The following is a 25,278-nucleotide window of genomic DNA, read 5'->3' as shown; positions in this document are numbered from 1 at the left end:
ATTGTGTCAGATATTATTGCCACCTAGTTGGTGTCACATATTTATGCTTTGTGTGAGGAATCGAAGCAAAATACAGAAATATGAAATTGTGTCAGATATTATTGCCACCTAGTTGATGTCACATATTTATGCCGTGAGAGGTTGTCACAATTATATTTTGCTGTACATTTTCGTCACATAATTTTGATGCCACTTTATTATGCTGCCTACTAATGTCAGATATTTTTGCTTTATACGGGCAGACATATAATATTGAATTTGTTCTAGTGACAGATATTTTTGCACATCGCCCCCTAGGCATATATTATTGCTCGTGACTGTACATAAAATACATTTAAATACGTTACACGTTCATAGCGCACATTTATGAATCATATATCAAATTAAAGCTATTTTTTTTCTTTTAATTGTCATTTATATATGGTTGCCTAATTAAATCCAGCCGCAAATGAGGGTTGCTTGCTGTTAAAGATTATGAATATTAATTAAAAATGCTTGCGGCCAAATTTTGACTGGAAATCTAGTCGATATAATATATTCTCTTAATTATAAATATACATAAAATTTTGGTTTCATCAAAAAAAACTATGAACGAAGTAATCCTGCAGTGGGATCTTAGACTATAAGGCAGTGTTTGAAATTTTATGTGATTATATTATGTATCAATACCTACTTCTAAACCCTAACAATTATGTCTTGCCGTTTGTGTTTATAATTGAAAGTATTCTTAGCGGTATTATAGTAATTACATCATGGACAAATAGAATTATATTTGCCTATGGTTACATATTAAAATATTATGACCTTTTTAAAGGTGAGTTATAAATAAGACATCGATACAGAAAAAGAATAAAACAACACTTTGCTAAAAAAATATTTATTTAAAACACCTTTAAAAAATGGAGTACATTGCTTACGACAATTTGCAGCGTAGAACATATCATACGCCACTTTTATTACTTGAAATTACAAAAAAAAACGCTTTACAAACCGCGCTGCTTACCATCTGAGTTTGAATTCTTTTTAATTTATATTTCATTTTAAGATATTTAAAAGCCAACTTTCAAACCCTGGATAAAATATGCAACGCGCTTTGGTACCTTAAACTATTTAAGTTAATCTATATTTATAAAACAAAATCGTGTTACACCACATGAAAGTCAAGATCAGCTGAACAGATTTTAATGATTTTTGGTTCGCTGGATTTCGTTTCCGATAGGATTAGAATAACTTAAAAATTTGAAAGTCTTACAAAAAAGTCATCAAGCCGGGCGGAGCTCCGGCGAGCAGCTAGTATTAATTAAATCTACAATAATTAGTACTTGAACAACTATATCTAATTATTACACAAGTGAATCTTAAATATACTTATATGCGAACGGTTCAAAAAACTAAGTTTATTGTTACAATATACCGCAGGTCCGTCTGTCTGTACGGGGACAACTTGATGCAGCTTCAGTCGCTCGCGTACAGTCACACCGACTTGCGGTCTGTAAACATTGACTTATGTGCGCAAGTTCTGTTTAAGTTCATAAAACAATTGACAGTGATTCACGAGCTAAACATCAAATTTAATTATGAGAAAAATATTGACGGCATCACGCCGGATCGAGGGTGTAGCAGAGATCACGTTTACTAGAAAACTATCAGTTGAAATACAATGCTTATCCAGACGTGGCGTAAGCGTGCGAAGCCCCTTACATATACATAGTGAGTCTGCGTCGAACAAGCGATAAAACATTCGTAGAGCCAAAATATTATGTATACATCTCGGGCCTTATCATATGGACAACGATCTCTGGCACACCCTCACGAATCGAGTGTAGCACAAAACGCCTTATCGGTATGTACATTATTCACAGACATCGGCAGTTAAAATATCACATATGTTTTTAAAACATTATAATTCAAAACCGACGTTCAGTTGTAAATTCATGATCATTGAAATGTTTCACTTTTAATGCCAATAGGCCAAATTTAAGAAATATATTTTCATCGGGTTAAAAAAATCATATTCGGAGGCCTGCACATTTTAAATAGTTTAAAAAATTTAATAAATAAAAATGTTTCCTAGATAACATTCTATGGAAAGTTAAAACATTATTCACCAAATTTTTTAATTCATGCATTAGAGGAAATATATTTGAGAAAGAATACATCGTTTCTAATTACCACTAATTAAGAATCAAACGAGAGCTTATTCGGCTAAGTATTGCATCAGTTTCACTATATACATACACATTCAATAAGGAATACATCTAGTGAGGGAATTAGGGCACATATCAGTCACCACGTGCGGCGTAACCGAGTAGGACGAATAGAAATACATTATTGCATAGATTCAGATCACCTAATCGAGTGTGATCCGAGCTTATATACCGCAATCGGCATGTAGTCATTCAACGTTACACGAATCACTAAACGTTAACGCATCACCAAAATATCACAGAGCACGTCCACCGTAATCGGGACAAACTGTTTTCGTATATTAAAAATGTCTATCGATCGGCCGGTATAATGTGTGTCGTGGAATTAATTGAGCGTCAATGTTTCGAGCTCGGAATGAGCGTGAGATGTGCGAGTGTCGCGGTGTGGCGGGCCGCACTTCGCGCACACGGTCAATGTTTACTTCTTGAAGAGCTTGTTCCAATGCATCACTTTGGGCGGGGGGACGCCGGACGTTGAGGGCTGCGGCGCTAACTCCGCTTGCGCCTCTTGAGAGCCTGCGCACACCAATCACGATTCATTTTATAAAAAGACAATACAATTCAAAATAAAAGTAAATATTATGCGAGTTGTGTTAAAATCTATAGGAGTGGTTCTATTAAAAATTTATTACTAAAGAAAAATTGACAATTTAATTGAAAAAATAAATCGCACTTGTATAAGATAAACATGAAAATATTTTATTTTTTGCCGATCTTTAGTATGTGTACAAAGTTTAGATTTGTGTTTATATTAAGGTCAACATCGTCTAAAGGAATCAGTTGCAAAGATACGTGTAGGTGAAGTTTGGTGTGTGAGTGGAAAGTGAATAAAAAATATTTAGTGTCACTACTGTTTAGTATGGTGTAGTGTTTATATGACAGCAATACATACCTCTCTCGGCAAAGCCATAGAAGTACTGCTTATACCGGACAGACTCCCAAATGGCTCGACGCTACTCAACTAGATCCCGTTCTCCCCCGCCGGCACCCGTCTTGTCGGCGATGCACGAGCGCGCCACAGACGCGAACAACCTAACGAGAGCGTTTATTGTTATTATACTGTTTATGTATACCCATATTGTTTGCACAACATTTAGTCGTATTATTATTATTTTACGCTCAGAGACCGAATCGCGATCGCTCATTGAGTGAAAGATTTGCTCACAACGCGTCGTGGTCACAGTGCAGGTCAAAGCTGATTAGAGTCACCCGGCACCCAGTCCGCATCGCCTCACCCCCTGCGGTGTTATGGACTTGTATGCGCTCCCTACATCACTTCGTAGCGCACTCGGTGACAACTCGCCGCTCGCACGCTTGCCGCGCGTTGATTTCGCCTTGCCAACGCGCGTCTCCCATAAGGACCACAGTCGACTGATTGACGAAGAAAGGTCCACTGGTTGACCGCGCTATGTTTATTGGTTATAATCATTGTTCTTATAGTGTGGCGTCAATCCGTGGCACACTTTTAAACAACCAGCGGACGCCGGGCGTCAAGGCGGTGCGAGGTTCCGGGTGGCCCTAATGAACTGAGACCATAAAAGAGCATCATCGCAAAATTCGCGTTATGATTCGAGCTAAAACGCTCACGGCGCCTTGTTCCAATAATAGGATGACCACATAGGGAAATTGGTGTCGTGTCCGGCATACTATTCGACCACAACGCGTAGTGGCAATGAAGAAAAACCATGACGCATTATGTAGACCTAAAAAGAACACATTTGATATTTCATCCTCTTATGAATAATTTCGTAAATTTCTATAGTAGAGCCATTTTAATAGGCAACATTTGACAGTTCAACAAAGTTCAACAATGTAACCTAGTAACGACGACATAGAATAACCTGATATTTCGTTTTGTTAGAACTGCACATTTGCTTAACTCTTTTCAATTACGATTACATATTTATAATAATAATGACCGATACAAGTAATTTTAAGATTTCATTTTACTGATAAACCATTCTAAACATAATAAACAATTTCTGAATTAAAGAACTGACGTCGCTACAATTTTGTTGTTTCAATAAACTTTTTTTCTTTTTAAATACCAGAGACGTTACTCTAAAAATTGAAATCTGACATCTAGAATCGAATGCATTCATTACTTGTGAATAAAAATAATCATAAATTAATAAATGTGTTTCAAGTTCGATTGACAAATGTTTCAAGTCTGTATCGATTAATTCATTTTAATCGATGTTTTTAAGCAGGTTACCTCTCTTCGAAGATAAATCTGATAGACGTAAAATGTTGCCTATTAAATTGGCTCGACAATATGAGACTTAGCAATTGCTCTATTTTCGTAAAATGGCCACTACTCGGGGTGAATCATCTACAAATCAATTCAGCAGTAGATTTATATTGCTATAATGTTGACACGTGTAAAAAAGAATGAAAATAACAAAATCGTGATGGATTTTAATTGTTGCAAATTTTTTTATTGTGTAGGATGAAATTATAGCCATATATAATATGACGGATGATAATTAAAAATTTTATGACAACAAAAATAAAACTTAAATTCTTTCCAGGCTCCAGCGTTCCACAATTCTACGATTTTACAATAAAATATGTACAGTATAAAAGTTTAGAAGTGCTAGATATAAACTACCTATTTATCTATCTAAATTATTTTAGCGAGCATTTTTTGTATATCTATAAACTAGGAAACTGCTACCTTATAAAATTTTATATGCAAGGGGTTTGACGGACGATAAATGAATCTGACTAAGATTAATTGAGAAAATATACTGAACGTTCAGAGTGTAAAATATATATTAAAAGAGTAACTACAGGGTGTCTTGACGGTTCTTATCTGTAAACTACTTATATATAAACATAAATTTGTAAGTTTGGGCAGGCCTCCGTCACTCGCTCAAGGTCGCGCTATAAGTGCCTACCGCACAGTAGGTCGGTACCGACCCAAGCGGCAGTTGGTTGGCACACGCGAGACTGCGCACCCGCGTCACGTTTCCCGCGCTCGCTACCAAGATGCCCGGTTATTGCGATGTGGACGGGTGTCGGAGTTCAAGAGTGAATAACAAGGAATTGTCTTTTTTTCAAACCAACAAACCTACCAGGCTACTTTTTATCCAGGAGACACATATAGCGGGTCCACGCGGGTGAAACCGAAGGAAACAACTACTATCAATAAGATTTCATTTTTTTTATCGTATGATGTAACAAATATAATTAACAATAAAAAATTAAGTGTTTCAGCAACTCTGTGTTTAATTTACGCGCTCAGTACAACCCTAAAGTTTTCGTTTGATGACGCAATCACGCGGCGTGCGCGGGAAACTCGCTTCTCGGTGCGTGTTCGTAGAGTACATTTCTTACTGCAGCCGAGTGGCGGCGCATTTTGTAGGTAAATATAGCGTAGGTATTTTAGCTTTTGTATGGGAGTGATGTATCTGTTACGAAGTAACTATTCTCTAATCTGTGGTTTGGGTATCCAAGCGTGTATATTAAAAAAAAATATAACAAGATGACTTCAAAAATTTGAATTTGAATTTGAATTTGAATCAAAAAAATAAATTTATGACGTGGCCATTTTACGACTCTGTATAACCTCCAAAAACATCAAATAGGTGAAGTTTAATATGTACTTCAAAATGATTCATATTATAAATTCTTTTTAAGAGCGTACACACACCGAAATTATGAATCGTCTCAGTTGTGATACAAAATGCCGCAAGCGGCAGGGCATCTAATTCTGATTTTAAGATGTGTAACCGGTTAAAAAATTTATATTAAGTATCTATATTCCGGTAGTGGGAGGCTAACTTATTTATTAGCTATTTCAACATTTCTAATCAGATTCATATCACAAGACTGGGCTGAAAAGTTCGGACACTATCACATAAGTAGTGTTACTATTGATTGGATTTTTAGTTAACCCTAACCTTCAAAATATATGTGTACAAATTTCCCAGCTGTCGGACTATATATTTTTGGGATACAGAATTTTGAGTGATGCCACTTTCATTAATTTGAAGAAAATGGATAAATATAATTTTCTCTGTCAAAAAAGATTAGTCGCATGAGCTCACAAAAACTAACAACGAGTTGATCTTTCAGAGCAATGTTTGAAGCCGTTGCACAATAAAAAACCTGAATGTATGTATTAATATGTGCCAACAGGTGAAACATGGCACCATTAATATCACTTATGAATCAAAAGGATCGTCGTCTGAGCGGAATACATGACGTGGTAGACAACTCCAAAGCTTGCAAACTTTTCAGCCCAACTGTTAGGATATTCTTATGATTCACCGAAAGAAGCCATTTTAGCCTTACTGGACATTAATAAGTTACCATAACCCGACGGAAATCATTTCTAAATTCAACAAAGTCGATTTGGGCTCTCCGGTGGGTCACAGTCAACCTAACATATATTTTTTCGCTCAATGAGCGTTATCGGTCCTTAAGCGTAACGTAACGTAAAAGTAACATCACTTTACGAGCGGATTTTGTTTAATTTTGCTGTTGCTTTTGCTTTGTTGGATTTGAATCCGCCTGGAACAGGATAATAACTGGATAAAAATTTGACAAACTTACAAAAATATGTTACCCGGGTGAAGCCGGCGCGAGCAGCTAGTATATATATAGAAAAAAAGTCGTGTTAGTTACACCACTTATAACTCAAGAACGGCTGGGCGGATTTTAATGAGAATTGCTTTGTTAGATATGTCTCCGCCTGGATTAGTATGACTGTTAAAAAGGTCATTGGGCATTTGACCCACCGCATACATAAACAAATTTATTTTACAGTTAACTGGCTCTGCAGACTGTATGCAGTCTTTCATGAACCGGGTCAAATATGCCCAACGACCTTTGAAAAATATCTACATGGGCGGGGCCGGGTCAACAAGCTAGTTGTATCATAATATGAAAAAGTATTAGGGTCGGTGTCACGGCTTCTGTATATATTCTTTTTAACTTAAGTTAGTTAAAATGACAGATATTGTATAAAAATATGTCAATTTCTCGATCAGAGACTATGAGCAAGTGGCGAAACCGGTCCTTAGACTGATGTGATTTAAGCATGAAGTAAAAACTGAGACTTCTATTATTGTTTAGAATTAGCTAATAAAGCAAGGCAAGGCATAAGAAGCAGATCATCTATTGGTCGCTTAAGAAGAAATTGTGTTCAGTGTAAAGATAAAATAATAATGTTGATAGGCACTGTTTCTCTTTGATGACAAGACTAACTCATCTATAGCTTTACCTTAAGTATGGTTAATAACAAATTAATGGGTTAATACAGGGAGAAAAAGTTAGTATAATCCATTTGATCGAACATCATAATGGATGTAAAAGTACTCACCTGATACAAAATGAAAAGATAGCTTGCTGTGTTAGTTAGGAAAATTAGGAATAATTGTAGATGAAGATACTATTTGTGTTTATCTAATAAGAAAACTAACTCTAACTTACTATCTCATTACGATAGCATAAAGATATTCGCAAGAATGAGCTAAGTAAAAAATTCAGCACTCACTTCTCGATTTCGGGCGCACAGTGGACGAATTCGTGCGACCAAAACTTATATATGGGGTTCTTGATGAGTTCTATGAAGGTTATGAGGAGTCCCCATGGGTGCGGTCGGTTCACGATGAGTCTCTCGAGCAGCATCCTTGTGATCTGCTCCTGGACCGCCTCCGAGTTGGCCTCCGCGAACAAGTAGAGAAGGCAGCAGCTGAAGTAGTGCGTGTGGCTGTTCGGGTACCGAAGCTGGTTCGCGATCGCGTTCAGGAACAGGTAGCTAGAAGTACATGTGAGGGTTACAGTAAATGCCGTGCTGCTCATATCTATACTAATATTATAAAGCTGAAGAGTTTGTTTGTTTGTTTGAACGCGCTAATCTCGGGAACTACTGGTCCTATTTGAAAAATTCTTTCGGTGTTAGATAGCCCATTTATCGAGGAAGGTTATAGGCTATATATCATCACGCTACGACCAACAGGAGTGGAGCCACGGGGGGGAAACCGCGCGGAGCAGCTAGTAGCTCATATAGCTAAAGTAAATGTTAAAGAATACCATTAATCTGTTAAACAGTACTAGAGTAACTAGTGTTTATAGGCGGTGGTGACCACTTAACATCAGGTGGCCCACCTGCCCTTTGCTTGCTCTGACATAAATAAAATATTGGACCAGTGCAAGCAAGCATGCAAGACCATCTAGTATGTCTGCCAAGATTCAATTACGTAAAAATATGATATAAAAAGTGTACGAAAAAAACGTTATGTCCATTAGGTACGAAAGCACTCACCGCCCCTCATAATCGAAGTCAACAGTGAAGTTCTGGAAGATGTCCATGTGCGCGGAGTGAGCTATAGTGGACATGTTCGGCGTCTGGCCCTTCGCCCTAATGTGGGCGATGGCCTGCGTGCCCACGTACAGCACCACGGCGTTCATCAGCTGGCTGTTGTATCTGCGGCCCGGCTCGTTCACGATCTATAATCATCATTGTCTCACATGATAAACACCATTGGCTCGTATGGTTTTAATAAACAAACATCTATGAAATATACTTAAATTCGATTTGGAAATATTTTTTTTTTTTTTTATTCTTTAATCAAAACATTAAAAAAATCACAGTAAATAATATACTGAAGGTAATATGTCCTGAAGGAAAAGGAATTTGCAAGACAGTCCATCCGTCACCAGGATCCAATAAAGGCTATTAAACACTATAATCACCTGCATATTGCTTCTCAGTTCTGAAAGGAAAGTGACCGGAGCTCTCGCCTTGAGGTACGCGTCCAGGTCCTTCTTGAACTGCGACGACGGGATGAGGTTCGCGTAGTTGATGACGGCGCGGGGCGGGAGGTTGATCTCGGCCAACAGATCTACTTTCAGGTTCGGGGTGAACGGGTCGGGCAGTCTCATGTTACGCGGGAAGGCGGAAAGAATCAGGTTTCTCATCTGAATACAGTTCGGCGGTATCTCGTCGCAGAACCCGTAATGGTAATCGCAAAGGAATTCCGGGAAATCGTGAAGCAATACGAGCAGCACTTTCAGTGTGCCCTTGTAGAGCATCATTACCGGGGAGGCGAGCTCTGTATTGCGTAAGAACGGATCTAAGAATTTGAACAGATCAATGAGGAGTGTAGAATACATTCCCCAGCCCTGGAAAAGTAAAACCTACTTATATTGCTGTATGAGGTCTCATTCAACACTGAAGGCGACTCGATGCAATGATATTACCCTGTTCTAACGAGCCGTTCAAGCGTATATTAAACGAGGCTATTCATACGCCACAAACATTGACGAAAAATAAAACATGCACACAAAGCAAACAATATAATTTAATCCAAAATGTAAGAAGCGGTCAATGAACATAGCATCGTGTGAACAGGTAAAACTTTTTATGTCTGATATATATATTCTAGTATTGAACTATTTTCATTTAGGATCAAAATGAATATAATTTTTCATTTTATTTCATGGAAAAATAAATAATGTTATTTAAAAGGTTGTATTAGTTTTATAATTTCATTGCATCGAATATTTCACGCAAAAACATTGCAGAGCAAATTATAATCCAATAATTCACATGAAATTTAATTTAGCCATTGACAAACTCTTCAAATTCCATAACATTCCAAGTTAATAATAAAGTATTAATGAATGAATTGTTTTACCAGTGCGAATAACTTGGTGGCATAAAATAAAACAAAAATGGTATAGTTGTATGTTTATGACAATTAATTTAAATAACTTATAACAAAGTTTATACATAACTAGCATTTATAAACTTTATTATAGAGTATACACATTACACAGTATTTCAAAAGTAAAATCACTTAAAAATTGTTAATAGATTATTAGTACAATCATTTGTATCAGTAAAGATATTTAGTGAAACAAACACTAGTGTTCATCTTATTTTTCATGTAATGAAGATCGATAGATGTGTTCTAAATGAATCAAATAGCAACAGAATGTATTAATGAAAATAAAGGCCAGTATTTAGAGAGATAAGCTCAATTAATCATTATGCCAACATGGTACAATATTCATAAAGATCAGTAAAACAAAGTACAATTAGCGTAGCACGATAAAATTGAGCTTCAAAGGAGTAACGTAAAAGTATATAAATCTAAAATCAAAATCGGCGGAGCACAAAATAATTCATTTGGGACATCTCACAGCCCGTCTCAAAAATGAATTATTCCACGTCCGTCATAAGGAAAGGAGCGTTAAAACAAGCCGAACCGATTATTAGTATGTGTTGTGTGTAGGGGGGGGTGTGTTACGTCATGTGTTGCATATCTACCTTCTGTTGCGGCGTGACGGCGAGCACGCGGTTGATGAACGATCGGTGCGCGACGAGCTCGAGCCACGCGTAGCAGAAGCCCGGCGCCAGGCTCGGCCGGATGATGCGGAACGTGTGGCAGAATGCGGTGAGAACCTGCCGACACCACGTGTTATACCAATGGGTCATTACCAATCATTCACCCGAATGTTTTATACGAATGCATGTGTAATCACGAATCGTATTCACACTACTGTTTTATACCAAGGCATGTGTAATTACGAACCATATTCACACTACTCTTTAGTGTTAACACTCTCAAGTTGAAAATCCTACTTCCTTCTAATCCTATCCTATATGCTACTAATATTATAAATGCGAAAGTTTGTGAGGATGTGTGTGTGTTTGTTACTCTTTCACGCAAATACTACTGAACAGATTACAATGAAATTTAGCACACTTATAGAGGGTAACTTGGATTGAACTTGGACACATAGAATAGGTTTTATCCCGGAAATCCCACGGGAACGGGAACTTCTTTGAAAACGCGGGCGAAGCCGCGGGCGGAATGCTAGTATATCATAAAAGTATACTAGAAGCCATGTATGTAGTCACTTTTATGTTAGACATATTCACCCTCATGTTTAGTGTCAACATTCAAAGTTGAAAAGACATTCTTAAAAATTATGCTCGAAGCATGTTTGAAGCCATTTTTTTCTTAATTCAAAAACGGCTATAAAAATCTGGGTCAATATTCATTCTTCATATTACACGATTACATAAATACATACATAAGAGAAATGGTGAGCACAGGTTTGATGATTAAACATATTACATACAACACGTTTCCGAAATCTACGGAAATCAAGACAAACTAGAAATAGCATAAACCACACGAACCTGATAGTTCATAGATTCTAAAACGGGTTCAGCCATGTTCATGTCGAGGAAGAGAATCAGTAGCAGTCTGTGGTACGGGAGCTGTTGGAAATTCGCTCCATGCTCTTCATGGTCTTGCAACAAGCAACCAGCGATGATTCCAAGGATCTAAACTCACATAAAAATATACATTATTATCCAACTTCAATAAACCGGAAACAATTACACAAATTAGCAAAGTCAGCTATTATAAAACAAATGTAACCTTGTTCAATAAATTCAACTTTGGTGTTGGATTCCCTGCATCTGCCGTATTCTTGATTAGCAAAGACACCAATTTTATGAAGGAGTCACACATTGCGTAGTATTTCTCCCTCTTTGGAGGCACAGGCGGAGGGTTCAGTCTGTCCTCAGTCAACAGCTGGTAAACATTTTCGACACACATTTGAGTCGCAATTCTAAAGAATCTTGTGATCATGTCGTCCGATTTGAGTATTCCATTCATATTCATGCGATGCACATATATGTTGAAATTTTGTGCTATTTCGATTTCAGTGAGTGGGCTCAATAAAACGTTGCGCCATTCGCGTAATAGATTCTCAGTTTTCTCTTGTAGGCCAGGTGGGTCGTCGTATTCACGGTTCTATAAAATGAATTACCATGATTAGTACTAAATATACACAAACAGGACAACAACAATTCAATCAAGTTAATTTATATTATATTTTGGTCATCACAATACTATTATAAAGGCGAAAGTTTGTAAGTATGGATGTATGGATGTTTGTTACTCTTTCACGTAAAAACTACTGATTGGATTTGAATGAAACTTTACCACAATATAGCTTATACATCAGAATAACACATAGGATAGGTTTTATCCCGGAAATCCCACGGGAACGGGAACTATGCGGGTTTACCTTTGAAAACGCGGGCGAAGCCGCGGGCGGAAATCTAGTATCACATATTTAAGAAATACTCCTACTACTACTACGTATACTCACTCGCACTTGCATAATTCCAGTGTGAATATGAGAAGTGGGGCCGAGCGGCGACCGCTCACCCAAGTACGTGCTCGGGTCCTGGTTAATTCTGATGGCCTCGATGAGAGACGCGAGTCCCTCCGGCGGCGGGTTGCGGGAGTGCGACATCATGCGCACCAGCGTCTCCGTCGTGTGGTACAGGTCCGACTCGTTCGCGTACATGTTGTTCCTGTCGTCCACGAGGTACAGCTGCACGAGTTGCATCGCAAACGCTACAGCCACGTAATTGTTCCCGCTGTCCATGAGGTGCGCGAGCGCAAGATCGTACTGAAAGTATTTAAATTATTTTTTATATGATTGACATGTGCGAAGAGACAGCCACATTCATACAAATATTTGTACAATACTCACTTGAGGTAGATTAACAAGATGATTTCTCACAAGGCAATCTATCGCTTCCAGGTTGTATTTGAGCTCGTCGCGACATTCCGTGACGCAGCAGGTTATTTGTTTCGTAGTCCACGCGTGCCCGTATACCCTGGCGTCTTCTAGAAGCTTCAGGACTCGAAGGTGGATATCACGGTAGCGAGTCATCATCTCGACGTGCTCGCTACTTGCGCCTGGTTGAACTATGTGACCGTCTAGAAGCCCCTCTACGGCCTGAATAAAAAGCATATTTAATTATTGATAGACAAATGTTGTGATAAAATTGTCATTTTAATTATGTATTGTTAATTAATGTACAAATAATATTGAATATTAAGTTTGGAGTAAAGGTATCACTCACCCTCTGAAGAAGTGTATATCCAGAAACAAAGTCACGATTCCTTCTTGCCATGATGAGACACTCAAGAAGGGTGTGCATGTTTGTGGCCTGCACAGCAAAAGAGGGAGCCGAGAGGGCATTGCTCAGGAACATTTCCGCTGCCGAAATCAGCGCACCCATTTCGTCGGTGCCGTACATCTGCTTTACGAATAAATACTCATTAAAACTGTAAATCCTTCAAATATTATATATTTCCCTTAAATAATAGTACTAACCTGAGTCGGATTAATGACTTGGCTGTAAGTCATCTGCGGAATCTGCTCTTGGGACGAGGGCTTCGGCATGAACATACCGGCGTCACGCACCGGCACAAAGCCGGGGATGTTACACGCGAATTCTTCGTATACAATAATTTGTGATTCTATCGGACCGCCTACACGACAGCGGACTCTTTCTGGGATTCTCTCAGTTTGGTAGCTCAAGACGATCGGATCGTAGTATCGTCGGCCTTCTTGCCTCGCCAGTTTCCTCAATTCATAGTCATTGAGCAATCGTTTGTCGAGTTCTGGTAACGCCTTTTCGACGGCGGTTTTCTGTATGAATGCGCACGCTAACTCCATGTTCTCAGCTGCGAGAACGGCTGCGGCGCTTTCGATTATGTCCTTCTGGAAAGAATGAGTGTATGAGTCGATTGTGTACATTTTAAATACTTTTGTTTAAATTTTTTTTAGTTTAAAATTATAACAGTATAATAAATCAACAACATAATACAAATATGAAACGAACTCGTACCTGCTGTGGTGTAGTCGGTAAAAGGGCAGTAATAAATGCAGCTTTCAAATTGGTGGTGATCGTATTTATGATTTGCTCCCGGCAAGTAATCATCGCCATGCCTGCGGTCAAGTTACGCATCATGTGGTGTGCACATGTACGCATTCGTACTTCATCGGGATCGAAAGCAAAATCTTTTCTTATTATTTGTTCGCATGTCGTCAGAGCGTATTTGATCGATCGGTCGACAACAGGGTGAATCCATTCTTGTATGGATCGTTCGATGGCTGGTTTCACGAATTGCTTCAAATGCGGATAGCTTTGGAAAAGCAATATATGCGGATTGAACGAAATCTTCTGCCCAAAGGCTGAAGTTGAAGATACATTAACATCCAAGTAGTTAAATCTAGGTTCTGGGATTCCTATTACACCCATTAGGGTAGGATCATTTACTAAGCCGTTAGTTGGAGTTGGCGCCGCAGCTGAAATATCCTCTGTAGGAATCATAGGCGTCTGTGGTGGTATCATCTGTATTTGCGGAGCTTGAATTATCGTTTGATTAATGGTCATAACATTGGGCTGCGGTTGTGGCGGCGGTGGCTGTTGCTGTTGTTGTTGCTCTTTATTTTGTTTGGGTTGTGAGAGCTGGAACTCTATTGTTCTTATTTTGTCTGGATCTTTTAGGTACAGAGTAGGCTTCAAGTCTTGTATGTCAAGACAGAGGTTTTTACAAAGTACTTCTATTTCAAACTTCAAATTAAGTTTCAAATCTGGTTCCTGATGTAATTCAGCCAGAACGTTCATTAGAGCCATCGACCATGGATTGGGCGGTTTGAAAACAACGCTCTTAGCGCAGGATTCTAAGACCTTGGCTACAAACGGCACCACGTACAATAACTCTTGTTGGCCTTTGTGATAAGCTTCAAGTAGAAGTGCTTTGAGGTCTAGATCGACTTGAAGAATGGGTAAATTACGCGCCAATGTAAGCATGCCTAACCAATGACCAAGATTCTTGAGCAAAGAACGGTCGGAAAAGTTAGCTATGCCTTTGTCAGAACGCAATAATACTCTGATATTCCGGTATGTTTCTTTTGTCACCAGTTTATTAATTTCCCTTAATTTGAGTACATCTAGGAAATTTGAATATAAAACGTGGAAATTTAATTCAATTGACGCTCTTTTCATGACTAGATATTGCGCAAGCCAAGGAAAATATTCGTCTGTTATTATTTCTTTCAATTCATCACATTTCGCTTGTAAATTAAGCTGGCTGAGGTTATTGAAAATGAAAGCAGTTTTATCTTGAATAGCCTCTGGAGGTGTATTTATCTTGTCGTCTCTATCTGTAGCAGTCAATAATGTATCGATGTTTGTTGCGTTTGCGATGGATGGCCTACTGCCTATTCCACCGGCAGCACAGTTTGCATTCTTGGATAATACTGATATGCAAGGTGGAACAACCGTCCTGAAAAACAAAAACAGATTAGAAATATGAAAATATCAGTCAGTACTAATACAGAAGAGGAGTCAAAAATGGGTATCAAATAGTACCTGTATGGTGCAGCAACAGTTACGACAGCAGTTTGGCTCAACATAGAAGCTAATGTAGCTGGTAACACCGCTCCTTGCGGTTTAGTTGGCGGCTCTTGGCTCTGCAAGCCATATTCGATGTATTCAATCAAGTGAGGAGGGAATTCACTAAAATGTGGGATGGCTCTTACGTGTTCACAATATTTATGATAATCTTTAAGCCTGGACTTAAATCTGTCCAAAGCGGCAATGCCAAAGTAGTACATTTTAGTACCCTCCGGTTTCCTTAAAGCGTCTAAGACGAATCTCAAAGCTAGCCCGAGCGATACGTAACTTGGAACTAGGCCCTTTTCGATGATACCACCAAATAGTTGTGCAGTTATATGCAATTCCTTATCAGGGTACTGTGGAAAGAACTTGTATTCTTCAAATAAATTTCGCAACATACAAGAGAATACTTCGCGTTCTCTTTTATTAGGCGAATCTTGAAATTTCTTCAACATATCAAGCACTTCATCAATGGACAGAGTTGGATGCGGGGGATGATTATAGATCCTTTGAAAATACCCATTAGCCTCATCTTCGATTTCCTTCGATACATTATGCATAATTTCAGGAAAATGTATTGGATCGGGTATACGGTGTTTATCCATTGCTGGCCCAGGCGGCATCCGGGCTAAAGCACTCATAGTTGCCACATTAGCACCATGTTGCATCGGTATCATAGGGAAGGGGCTATTCGGACCCGCACCAATGAGACGAGACGGTGACCCCGGAGCAGTCACCAAAGGTCCAAGAGTGCCAGGCATTGCAAATGCCGTATTACCGGGAGCCCCAAGAGTCAGATTTGCTACATTAGGAGTTAAACTTGCAATAGAATCGACATGCGGAGTGAAAAGCTGCCCGCCTAAACCGGCAGGGTTGAAGGGTGTTTCTATTACTCTCGTGTGAGCTCTTGGTATTGCTGTAATATTTGGTCTAGTTTTACTCAGTATTAATGTTTGACAATTTGTGATAAGTGCATAAATTGCTTCCTGTAATTCTTGTTGAACATTAGGTACGCAAAGTTGTAGGCATGCTAACATAGTACCGACTGTTTCTGGCGGCAGTTGAGCTGCTTTAGGAAGTTGTTCTTCGGGTACTTTGCCAATGACTGGTGGACATCTTCGTTGTAGAAACTTAACCATAGCAGTAACAAAAGACTCGCCATGGTCTCGTATTTTGTCTGTAAGCCATTTATCGAGTTTTAAATATTCTCTCCGAGATGCTAAGCATGCCAGATCAATGATAAATGGGAATGACTGGACATTCAGTAGCAGCGAAAGTGCCTTGAGGTCCTGAGCAACATCCAATATTCTTGATAGTTTTGACTGATCACAATCTCCGCGCATGTACCAGTCTGCCATAGCGTGCATTATAATTGGTTTTATATTTGGATTTTGGGTATGCCACGCATGTTGTAATATGATGCCTGAATTTGGATGATTTCCCAAAAATATCGGTATTAGTGTAGTCAGTAACTCTTGTCTGAAAACAGTGATAGGTGGACTGATCTGTAGCAATGCCAAGAGCAAGATATCAGGACAATGTTGCAATGGAAACTTAAAAAGTTCATGTACTTGTAAATAATAGCCACGCTCAGAGGCATACAAAAGCAGTTCGACTAAATAGAGACAACGCCATGTTGCTACTTCTTTGTTGTCAGTTTCTGGAGGTGACTTCAGTAAATCGATTGACACTGGATGGAAAGGATAATCAGCAAGGCTGAACACATCAGGGTATTTGAGAATATTTGTGATTAGACTCATCTGTCCTTCTAAATTTGTCCATCGTCGACAAAGATATTCTACTGGAAAGATATTCGCTGGGTATCCTGCGCTTTGTAAACCCAAGCGTAAAATTGTAAAAAGCAAGCTTAAACCTTGCCTGTCGGGAACAATAAATTCGGGGTGATCTAGTTGAAGAATTACTTCTTTCCAATTTAAGTTAGAAGCAAGCTCTTTCAATGTCTGCACAAACACTTCTGCATTCCATGCTTCGCCATGTCCATGATTAGCATCTTTTTTGGCTTCGTGATTCACCCAGAAATTACCTGGGTTTTGAATTTGTGGAGTTTCTGGAATAGTAGCATGATATCTCACCATAAGTGATATGATTCTTGCCACATCGATAGCTGTAGGCTCTCGTGCACCAAAGTTCAACATGTGCGTTTTGCATTCTTCCACTGAGGCTGTAAATGCATATCCGAGATCACGAATAACTTCGGCCAGTGAATTGTCCATCATCGTTGTGGCCATGTCACTGCCTGTTGTCATTTCCTCCAGAGGCGTCTTTGTATCGTCGGGATATAGGAGAGGAGCTAATACAATAGGAACTACTTCTCGTGGAAAGTCTACTCGTAATCGTTTAAGAAATAAATCCTTTGTGACTGTTGCTAATCTAAAATTATCATAAGTGAGACTGGTCAATAGAGTTTGCAAAACTTCAGGGCTGCATTCCTGAAGACCTGCACGCTCCGCTTGGTGTCCACGCTCTGCAAGAAACATTTTTTGTATGATGTAGAGCACTACAATTATAAGAAAAAAAAAAGAAATAATTCTTACTATAATTATTCATTAAATTTTAAAGATAATATTTGTCTATATTTAAAATACCTGCGTCGAGATAACACTGTACTAGATCCAAAAAACGTTTTTTGAGATGTTGTTTTGCAAATGTTGCTATCTCAGGCTTCGAAGAGTGTCTTCTTAATACCAGTGAGAAAGCGACATCTTGAGCAGTCGTTAATTTTAGTAGCCTTGCAAGGCGAGTAAGTAATGTGTTTGTTGGTTTAAGAGTCTGAAATAAATACAATAATAAATATTCTTATATGGTTATCATTACATGGGTGGTACAACTCCAATAGAGAACTGCAAGCTATAATTTTTTAATTATTTCGTAGTAAAAGCTGTTGATTTGACCGTTATCAATCAATGTTATTAGAACAATGATGCAATATTCCTCTGCACAAGTTTCTTGTTTTATTAGTATTCCTTAGAATTAGAAACAAAATTGTTCTAACAAACATTACAGAAGTTTTTTATATAATACGTAATACATTCTTTTGATGCCTTAAAAATTAATCGTATTTATAGTATTAAAGTTTATTAAATTTGACTTTGTAATATCCAGTAGTTTAGTCTAAAATATAGTGTCATCATTTATGCAAACCAACTGCTTTTACAGTGATTCAAATGACTAATCGTCCCTACGCCCACATAGTTAAATATTTTCGTTTTGTATTAAAAATTAAGTACCTACATCTGCATGTCGCCTGTTATGTCCATGTCTATGTTAAGGTCCAAGCCCAGCGGACCAGCTGCAGTTAAAAAAATATTTCTCAAAGAAGGTTTGTGTCACAGCTAAACTTAAAATCTGATATGTCACAAATAAAAAATAGACAAAATGATATGTAATAGAGAAAAATACCTAATATTTCATGCCACCTTACGCTAATAATAAAAGTTATTATTGGTATGTAATTGAAATCATAATATCAATTGAAAGTTTTTGATGTTGAAAAATCTTATTTGTTTTTATATTAGAATCAAGTAAGGCAGTTTGAAATTAAACAGAAAAGGACAAACAGACAACACAGGATGATGTACTAAATAAAGAAATTCTATGCATGCTTCGAGTCTAGAGGATAAGGAAAATCTACTGGCTATGGGCAACCAATAATTATGTAAATTATAAATAATAAAGAAGAAATAAAACTCATCACAAACCATTTTTTGTTGTATAATGAATAAAAAATCATACTTTTAAAATAATCTTACGATTTTAGAGAGGAACAAACATACTGAACAAATGTTAAATGTATCATCCAAATGTAACCTTTAATTATACTTTATTTCAATTTCTTTTTTAGTGAAAAATTTTATATCTACCATATAATTGAATAACAGAAATAAGTTAAAATAAATGAGCAGTATATATTTTTTTAATAGTACTTTATTAGCATTTATTAAATATATTTCAAGAACAAACTTAACCAATGTTGAAATTATAGAATCAAAATAGTGTATATGTGATTATTAATTATTGTCAATATTGAATACTCTATTAAAGTTTTTGTTAAATTCAGGTACATAAAGATGAATTGTTCGTTTCCAATCACTTTTCTAATTTCTACTCATTTTTACATATTCCATTCAGTTTCCCATCATTTCCAAATAAAATTGAATGCCAGTAAATTATATGTATTTTAAATGTTTACGATCAAAGAAGCAAAATAATAGGTTATGCTGTAAAAACCAATGTAAAACTTTTAAATAGATAACTATAAAATGGTCAAGATTTTAGTTGAGTAACAGAATTTATTTTTTATCATGGTTACATACAGGTTATATTGACATTGTTGGCTTGTTTTATGTTTTACTCTTGACAAGTTTGATAATTACTTAACAGGTAACAGTAAAGTAATTATATAAGCCACTGGTAGTATTAATAATTAACTTATGACTATATAATGTATATGAAAAATAATATTGTATAGTTTTCCATGCATAAGTTCAACTGCATCTCGCCAGGCTTGTAGGCTCTAAGCAACTACATACATGATTTGATGAGCATGTAAAATTGCGCGTTCTTTATGGCATAGATCCAAGTTACCATGCTGGAAATAGAAAATGTAGTTCGCTTTACTTCATACACACCTTTTGCAAAGACCGAGCAGGGTAATCAATAGCCCGACATACAACTGTGGATTTGGCTGGATGGTTGAGGAGAGAGGCAAGAATCTGAGCAAGAAGTGATGCGTGGATGCCGATGCTAGTGGTCCCTGTGCGATCGTTGTCCCACGATGCCTTCACAGCTTCAGTGAACAGTGACCTCAGCAGTTGATTTTCAGCTTCCAAGCCATGAGTGTTGACAATCTGGATGAGATAAGAACATTGTAACAAAACATACAATCATAAAAATACATCCAACATAATAAATCGCATTGCAAGACATAGACCTTAGCAATGTAATGTACAATACATTTTTTACACCAAATGCACATTTGCAATGCAAAAAGGCAAATTTTAATATCTCTAGATATTGACATTTTATAATTAAATAGCAGTCATAACAAATCAGATAAGCTGTGAAACGAATGGCTGAGACGATATTTACTGTCATGGATTGAAATTATTTTTTAGTTTACCTACTGTATTAATATTTAATTTCTTTTATATGAAATGATACTCTATAAAAATCTGCCCTTTATTATTCTCACAATAAATATAATTCTAAAGACAGAAGCAAAAATACACCAAGTGGAAGGATACAAAGCAGTTACAAACATGTTGTTTTATTTTTTTAAACTGATAAATGAAAGTAAAGGCTCTAACCCCATTGATTATAATATGTAAAAGAAATTTCATAGCATTTAATATTGCTAGCATAGAAAAGCATAGACAAAGAACACAAGTAGCAGAGCACAGATTAATAAGTATGTCATAGCTAAACGAACAACTGCCATTATTAATATCATAAATAATTATTATTTATTATATTATACTAATTCATGATTTTGTATATATTAAAATAACTATGTGATAATTATCTAAAGAGATGTGAACTATTTTATCCAATACAAACACAGTGGCATTGGGAGTTGCTACTAAAAAAAAAGAAAATTATGAAAATTACTGGAATGGAAAACTACTTACACTTAACACAACTTAGACTCTTATTAATTGCCATCATTTGGTATGATTATTTATTTAATGAATTAAAAAAAATGTTTTGTTTCAAAGTAATCAATTAGCTTGTTAAAATTTGTTAATAAACTTATTAACAAATTTTAACAAGCATTTATTAAATTCCCAGTAAGTACTAAATTCTATGTATATTCTACTAAAATTTTATGAAAATAATGATAATATACACTCATACGTCTTATGTCCCAGCAGTGGGAATAGGGATGTAACGATACCGATACCGATACCGATATATCGGCCGATATATCGGCAAGCCGATATATCGGTATCGCCGATAATAAATCAACCGATACCGATATTTTTTTATTAAATTCTTTCTTTTCTTTTATGTTTTTGCATTGTATTCATTCATATTGTTTTATTTCTGTTTCTGTAATAGTGTTAAGGAAGAGCGGAACCTCCTGACACAAGCATTTTATTTGCTTACTAGGAGTGTTCCAATCACAAATTTGTTTATGTAAAGGAAAGAAATAAATAATTGTGAATTTTTTTAATTTTTAACGTGATAACGTTTTTAAAATCGTTTTAGTCGGGTGACATGTTCATAAACTTGTGTCACACCAAAACCTCACGAGCGCGATTGCAGGTATAACGAGAGAGAGACGGACCGATCTCCCGTTTCATCTCGAGCGCTGCCACTGCATTATGTTATCACGTAAACATCGCGATCGTAAACCTACTTTACAAACAACCAATTTTTTTGATATCAAATAATTCAAAAATCCGCGCCCAATGAACGATGCGGGAGGCCGCCCGCGCGTGCGCACTTTGTTTTCTGAAAAAACTCTACCAATTATAGTAAACTTTTATTAGGTACTGATTGTATGTGTATTAAAGTTTAACTGACTTCGTAAAATAATAATACTAAAATAAATGGTTTTGTTGTTTTTTGATTTGGCATTTTTATTTAAAAGAATACGATTAACAGTTGTCTTTGTTAAATGTTGGTAACTTTTCATGCATAATTCACTATTTATTTTTCTACCAAGCCATCGATATCGGTATCGGTATCGGTATCGCCGATACATTACTACAAATATCGGTATCGGTATCGTATCGGCAAAATCATGTATCGTTACATCCCTAAGTGGGAACAATATGGGCTGATGATGGTGATGATGAATGATAAGGTATGTACATATTATAGGATGTATAAATGTTTCTGTGCATGTTATTGTCACTGAACTTCTCCCTAATGGCTGGACTGATTTCAATGAAATTTTTTGTTATGCCTAAAGGTGAATTTTAAAATGGTTTTGATTTACAATTCAAATGCAAAAGAAACTAGGTTAAAGATAATATATAACGAAATAAAGAAAAATTCGCATTGCTTGTAGTTCTTGTAACTTTATCTTATTGTATTATTTATATGCATCTATAATTATTTTTGTACTTAGTAATAGTTACTTTATTCAAAACCAACAGATGTACAAATAAGTAATAACAGATAGTGTAATAATATATTATTTCATTCAAATATAAAACATAACATTTAAATTGTATTCAATTAAAGGTATATATAATTATATTTTAGTTAAATATAAAACATAACAGTTAGAATTAACGAAATGAAAATGATCAAAGCACATGGTATTCAACCATGTGCTTTGCTGAAAATTTCAAACTACCCTCAATTAAATATCTTTTTATTCCAACTAAAAAATGTTCTCTTAACAATAATCCAATATGAACTGGCAGGAAACTTGGTTACTCTACCATTCTTAAATGAAAGCTATTATGCATGTTGTGGAAGTTATCAATATGCAACATTTTCTTTACTAATGGTTTAAATTCAAATAGATTGTGAATGTACCTACTAATTTTAATATTGTATGTTGTACATTTAAAAGTTTAACCCATTGAGCCCTGAATGGCCCGATCGGTCCACGACACAATAGATTTTCTATTGTGTAGTGATTCCGTGGCCTGAGTTATTACACCTAATGACTCATTTGACTCATTCATTTATATCCAGCTTAAACAGATTAGGTATTCATAATAATCTTAAATAAATACTGTAATAATATTAAAATCACAGGTTTTAAATTGAAGACCTTTGTATTGAAGTGGATAACAAGGGCAAAACTCAAATATGCTCTTGAAGTAAGTCAAGGCTAATTAATGTTATAGAAAATTTACCTATAAAAAATAGAAGACATTTCGTTTTGTCCATTTTATATTGTATGTACCCTAATTATTATTCAGTCTTCCAATTGAAATATGTAACGGTTTTATTAATACCCTCAAAAGCATAACGATTATAACATGATTCTTCAGAACGCGGATTTTAATAGAATGAGCCAATAAGGACTACCATACACGTTGATATCGATAGTTCGTTAACGTAATGGCGTGATGCTACACATAAATATAAAAACAAGTACCTAAATGTGTAATACATCGCACAATTACCACACAATACACAGTAAATCGCGCAGACGTGTTGCTTATCAATTTCACTTTACGTCACGTTTTCAGACATCACACGCAAATATAAGTGAGTATTTGGCAAGAAGGCGCTTTGCAACAACAATGCATATGCAACACTTATAGCAATTCATAACAAATTACATAAAAATAAAAAATCCTTACAAAGCTAACTCGTGGTTTCCGTTCACAATATGGCGACAAATGAAAAACAAAGACAATTCAAATACAATATTTCTCACCTGCGTTAACTCTTGACTTGTCTGCTTAAAGTTCTTCTTATTTAAATTAACAACGAGATTATTGATTTGTAATAAGCTAAACGTTAAAGGGTCCAGGTTCATAGTTCCATTAATGCGAAACCGAAAGCTTCAAACACGTTTGAAGCTTTCTCGATTTTCGACGGATTACTACGGTGAATTTAGGTTCTTTTACAGTTTTTTGGCGAACTAAAGACAATCCTAAGGTCAACATCACCAATACTGTTGTTCACTTCAAAATTAACATAATTTTAACACCCCACTGCAACAAAATCCAACTTCAAGAGGAACTGCACACGATGACGAGGGCATTCGCTTCGCTCGAACGTGATTCGTCCTCGATTACTTTTGTCCCCTTTCCCCTTGCTGGGCTGGGGCAATTTCCAGTAGTGCCAACATACTATATGTTGCCATGTATCTTTAAATTAATACAGATCATTAATTATAATACATTATTAAGTAATTCTAAAATAAATAAAATATTATGTACTTAAATAAGACTTAAATAAATAGTCTTCATGTAATATTATTATTATATAAAGCTGTGCAAATTTATTTTCTTAAAATAATATATTTCCCTTATTTTTTCAAAGGTTTATGAATTATGATCATTACTTACTAATTAAACTCATTTAATTAAATTTATATTAACTAGATTTCTTTTTTAAGAAACTTTGCTTGCAAGCAAGCTTGCAAGAAAATAGAGATAATTTAGTTCTAAAGAAATATATATAACTCTATAAGTTTTAAAACATCTCATAGTCCATTGAGACCACAATTGAGACGAAATACGGTTCGTAGCCGCCACTAGCCACTTGTAAAGATACAGTTCTACTTAAGGCCGACCACACATCGTCAGAATTTTTTATCAGAAAATTTCTGATGCCCACCCGCCGCCGAACGCACTCTTTTCATACATTTTTTAGGGACCCCGCATACTATCAAAATTCTGACGTTTCTGATGTCCGCTTCTGATGGGTGCCGGATGCAAACGATCGGACGTCAGAATTTTTCTGATCAGAAATTCGGAAGGTAGCTTTTCCATACATTTTGTATATACCAAGAAGGTATATACCCCGCACATCAGTCAGAAATTTCAATCAGATATTGAACGGATGCCGTGGAGAATGCACGCGTATATTTTGCACGGGCAGACAATATGACAGAAATGGAAAATTTGATTACGTAAATTGAAAAATGAAAAATAATTGCTCATCGAATTTAGGTATAATGCGTTTCATTAAAGAAACGAATCTTAAATGGCGACCAAAGCCGACAATGACATATGGTAGGGTCAGCAAAAAATAAAATATTTTTTTTTAATTTGTTTGTTGACAAACTGTTTTGTTATGGTATTTGTGTATTTATACGAATTATCATATTTACCTATGAACGAATGCAACAAGATCCCTATAATAATCAAAATGAGCCCATAAAACTGAACA

The 25,278-nt window shown here is 36.3% G+C and overlaps 1 protein-coding gene across 6 annotated transcripts; it reads right to left on the bottom strand.

Annotated features, from left to right (window-relative positions):
• Window positions 1-2,589: 2,589 nt before the first annotated feature.
• Not1 (CCR4-NOT transcription complex subunit 1) lies at window positions 2,590-24,190 on the bottom strand. 6 transcript variants are annotated; one of them, XM_089714838.1, is made up of 17 exons: window positions 23,816-24,190; window positions 20,097-20,315; window positions 18,054-18,237; window positions 15,421-17,932; window positions 13,891-15,334; window positions 13,374-13,763; window positions 13,120-13,299; window positions 12,744-12,992; window positions 12,354-12,659; window positions 11,615-11,992; window positions 11,371-11,517; window positions 10,492-10,626; window positions 8,913-9,356; window positions 8,482-8,666; window positions 7,711-7,974; window positions 3,100-3,239; window positions 2,590-2,723 (listed from the first exon to the last, which is right to left on the bottom strand). In XM_089714838.1, exons 1-16 carry the CDS (start codon window positions 23,915-23,917, stop codon window positions 3,161-3,163), a joined length of 7,218 nt encoding a protein of 2,405 aa, XP_089570964.1. In that variant the 5' UTR covers window positions 23,918-24,190; the 3' UTR covers window positions 2,590-2,723; window positions 3,100-3,160. The 6 variants fall into 6 exon arrangements, with proteins under 6 accessions (XP_089570964.1, XP_089570988.1, XP_089570974.1 ...); XM_089714862.1 differs by having other exon boundaries at window positions 8,913-9,341; XM_089714848.1 differs by having other exon boundaries at window positions 13,120-13,296.
• Between the last annotated feature and the right edge of the window lie 1,088 nt (window positions 24,191-25,278).

This window comes from Colias philodice, chromosome 1, assembly GCF_061535455.1.
Source record: "Colias philodice isolate Cphi_HAF_F1 chromosome 1, ilColPhil1 Martin Lab GWU primary, whole genome shotgun sequence".
NCBI lineage: Eukaryota > Metazoa > Arthropoda > Insecta > Lepidoptera > Pieridae > Colias > Colias philodice.
This window is presented reverse-complemented; position numbering and strand designations above follow the sequence as displayed.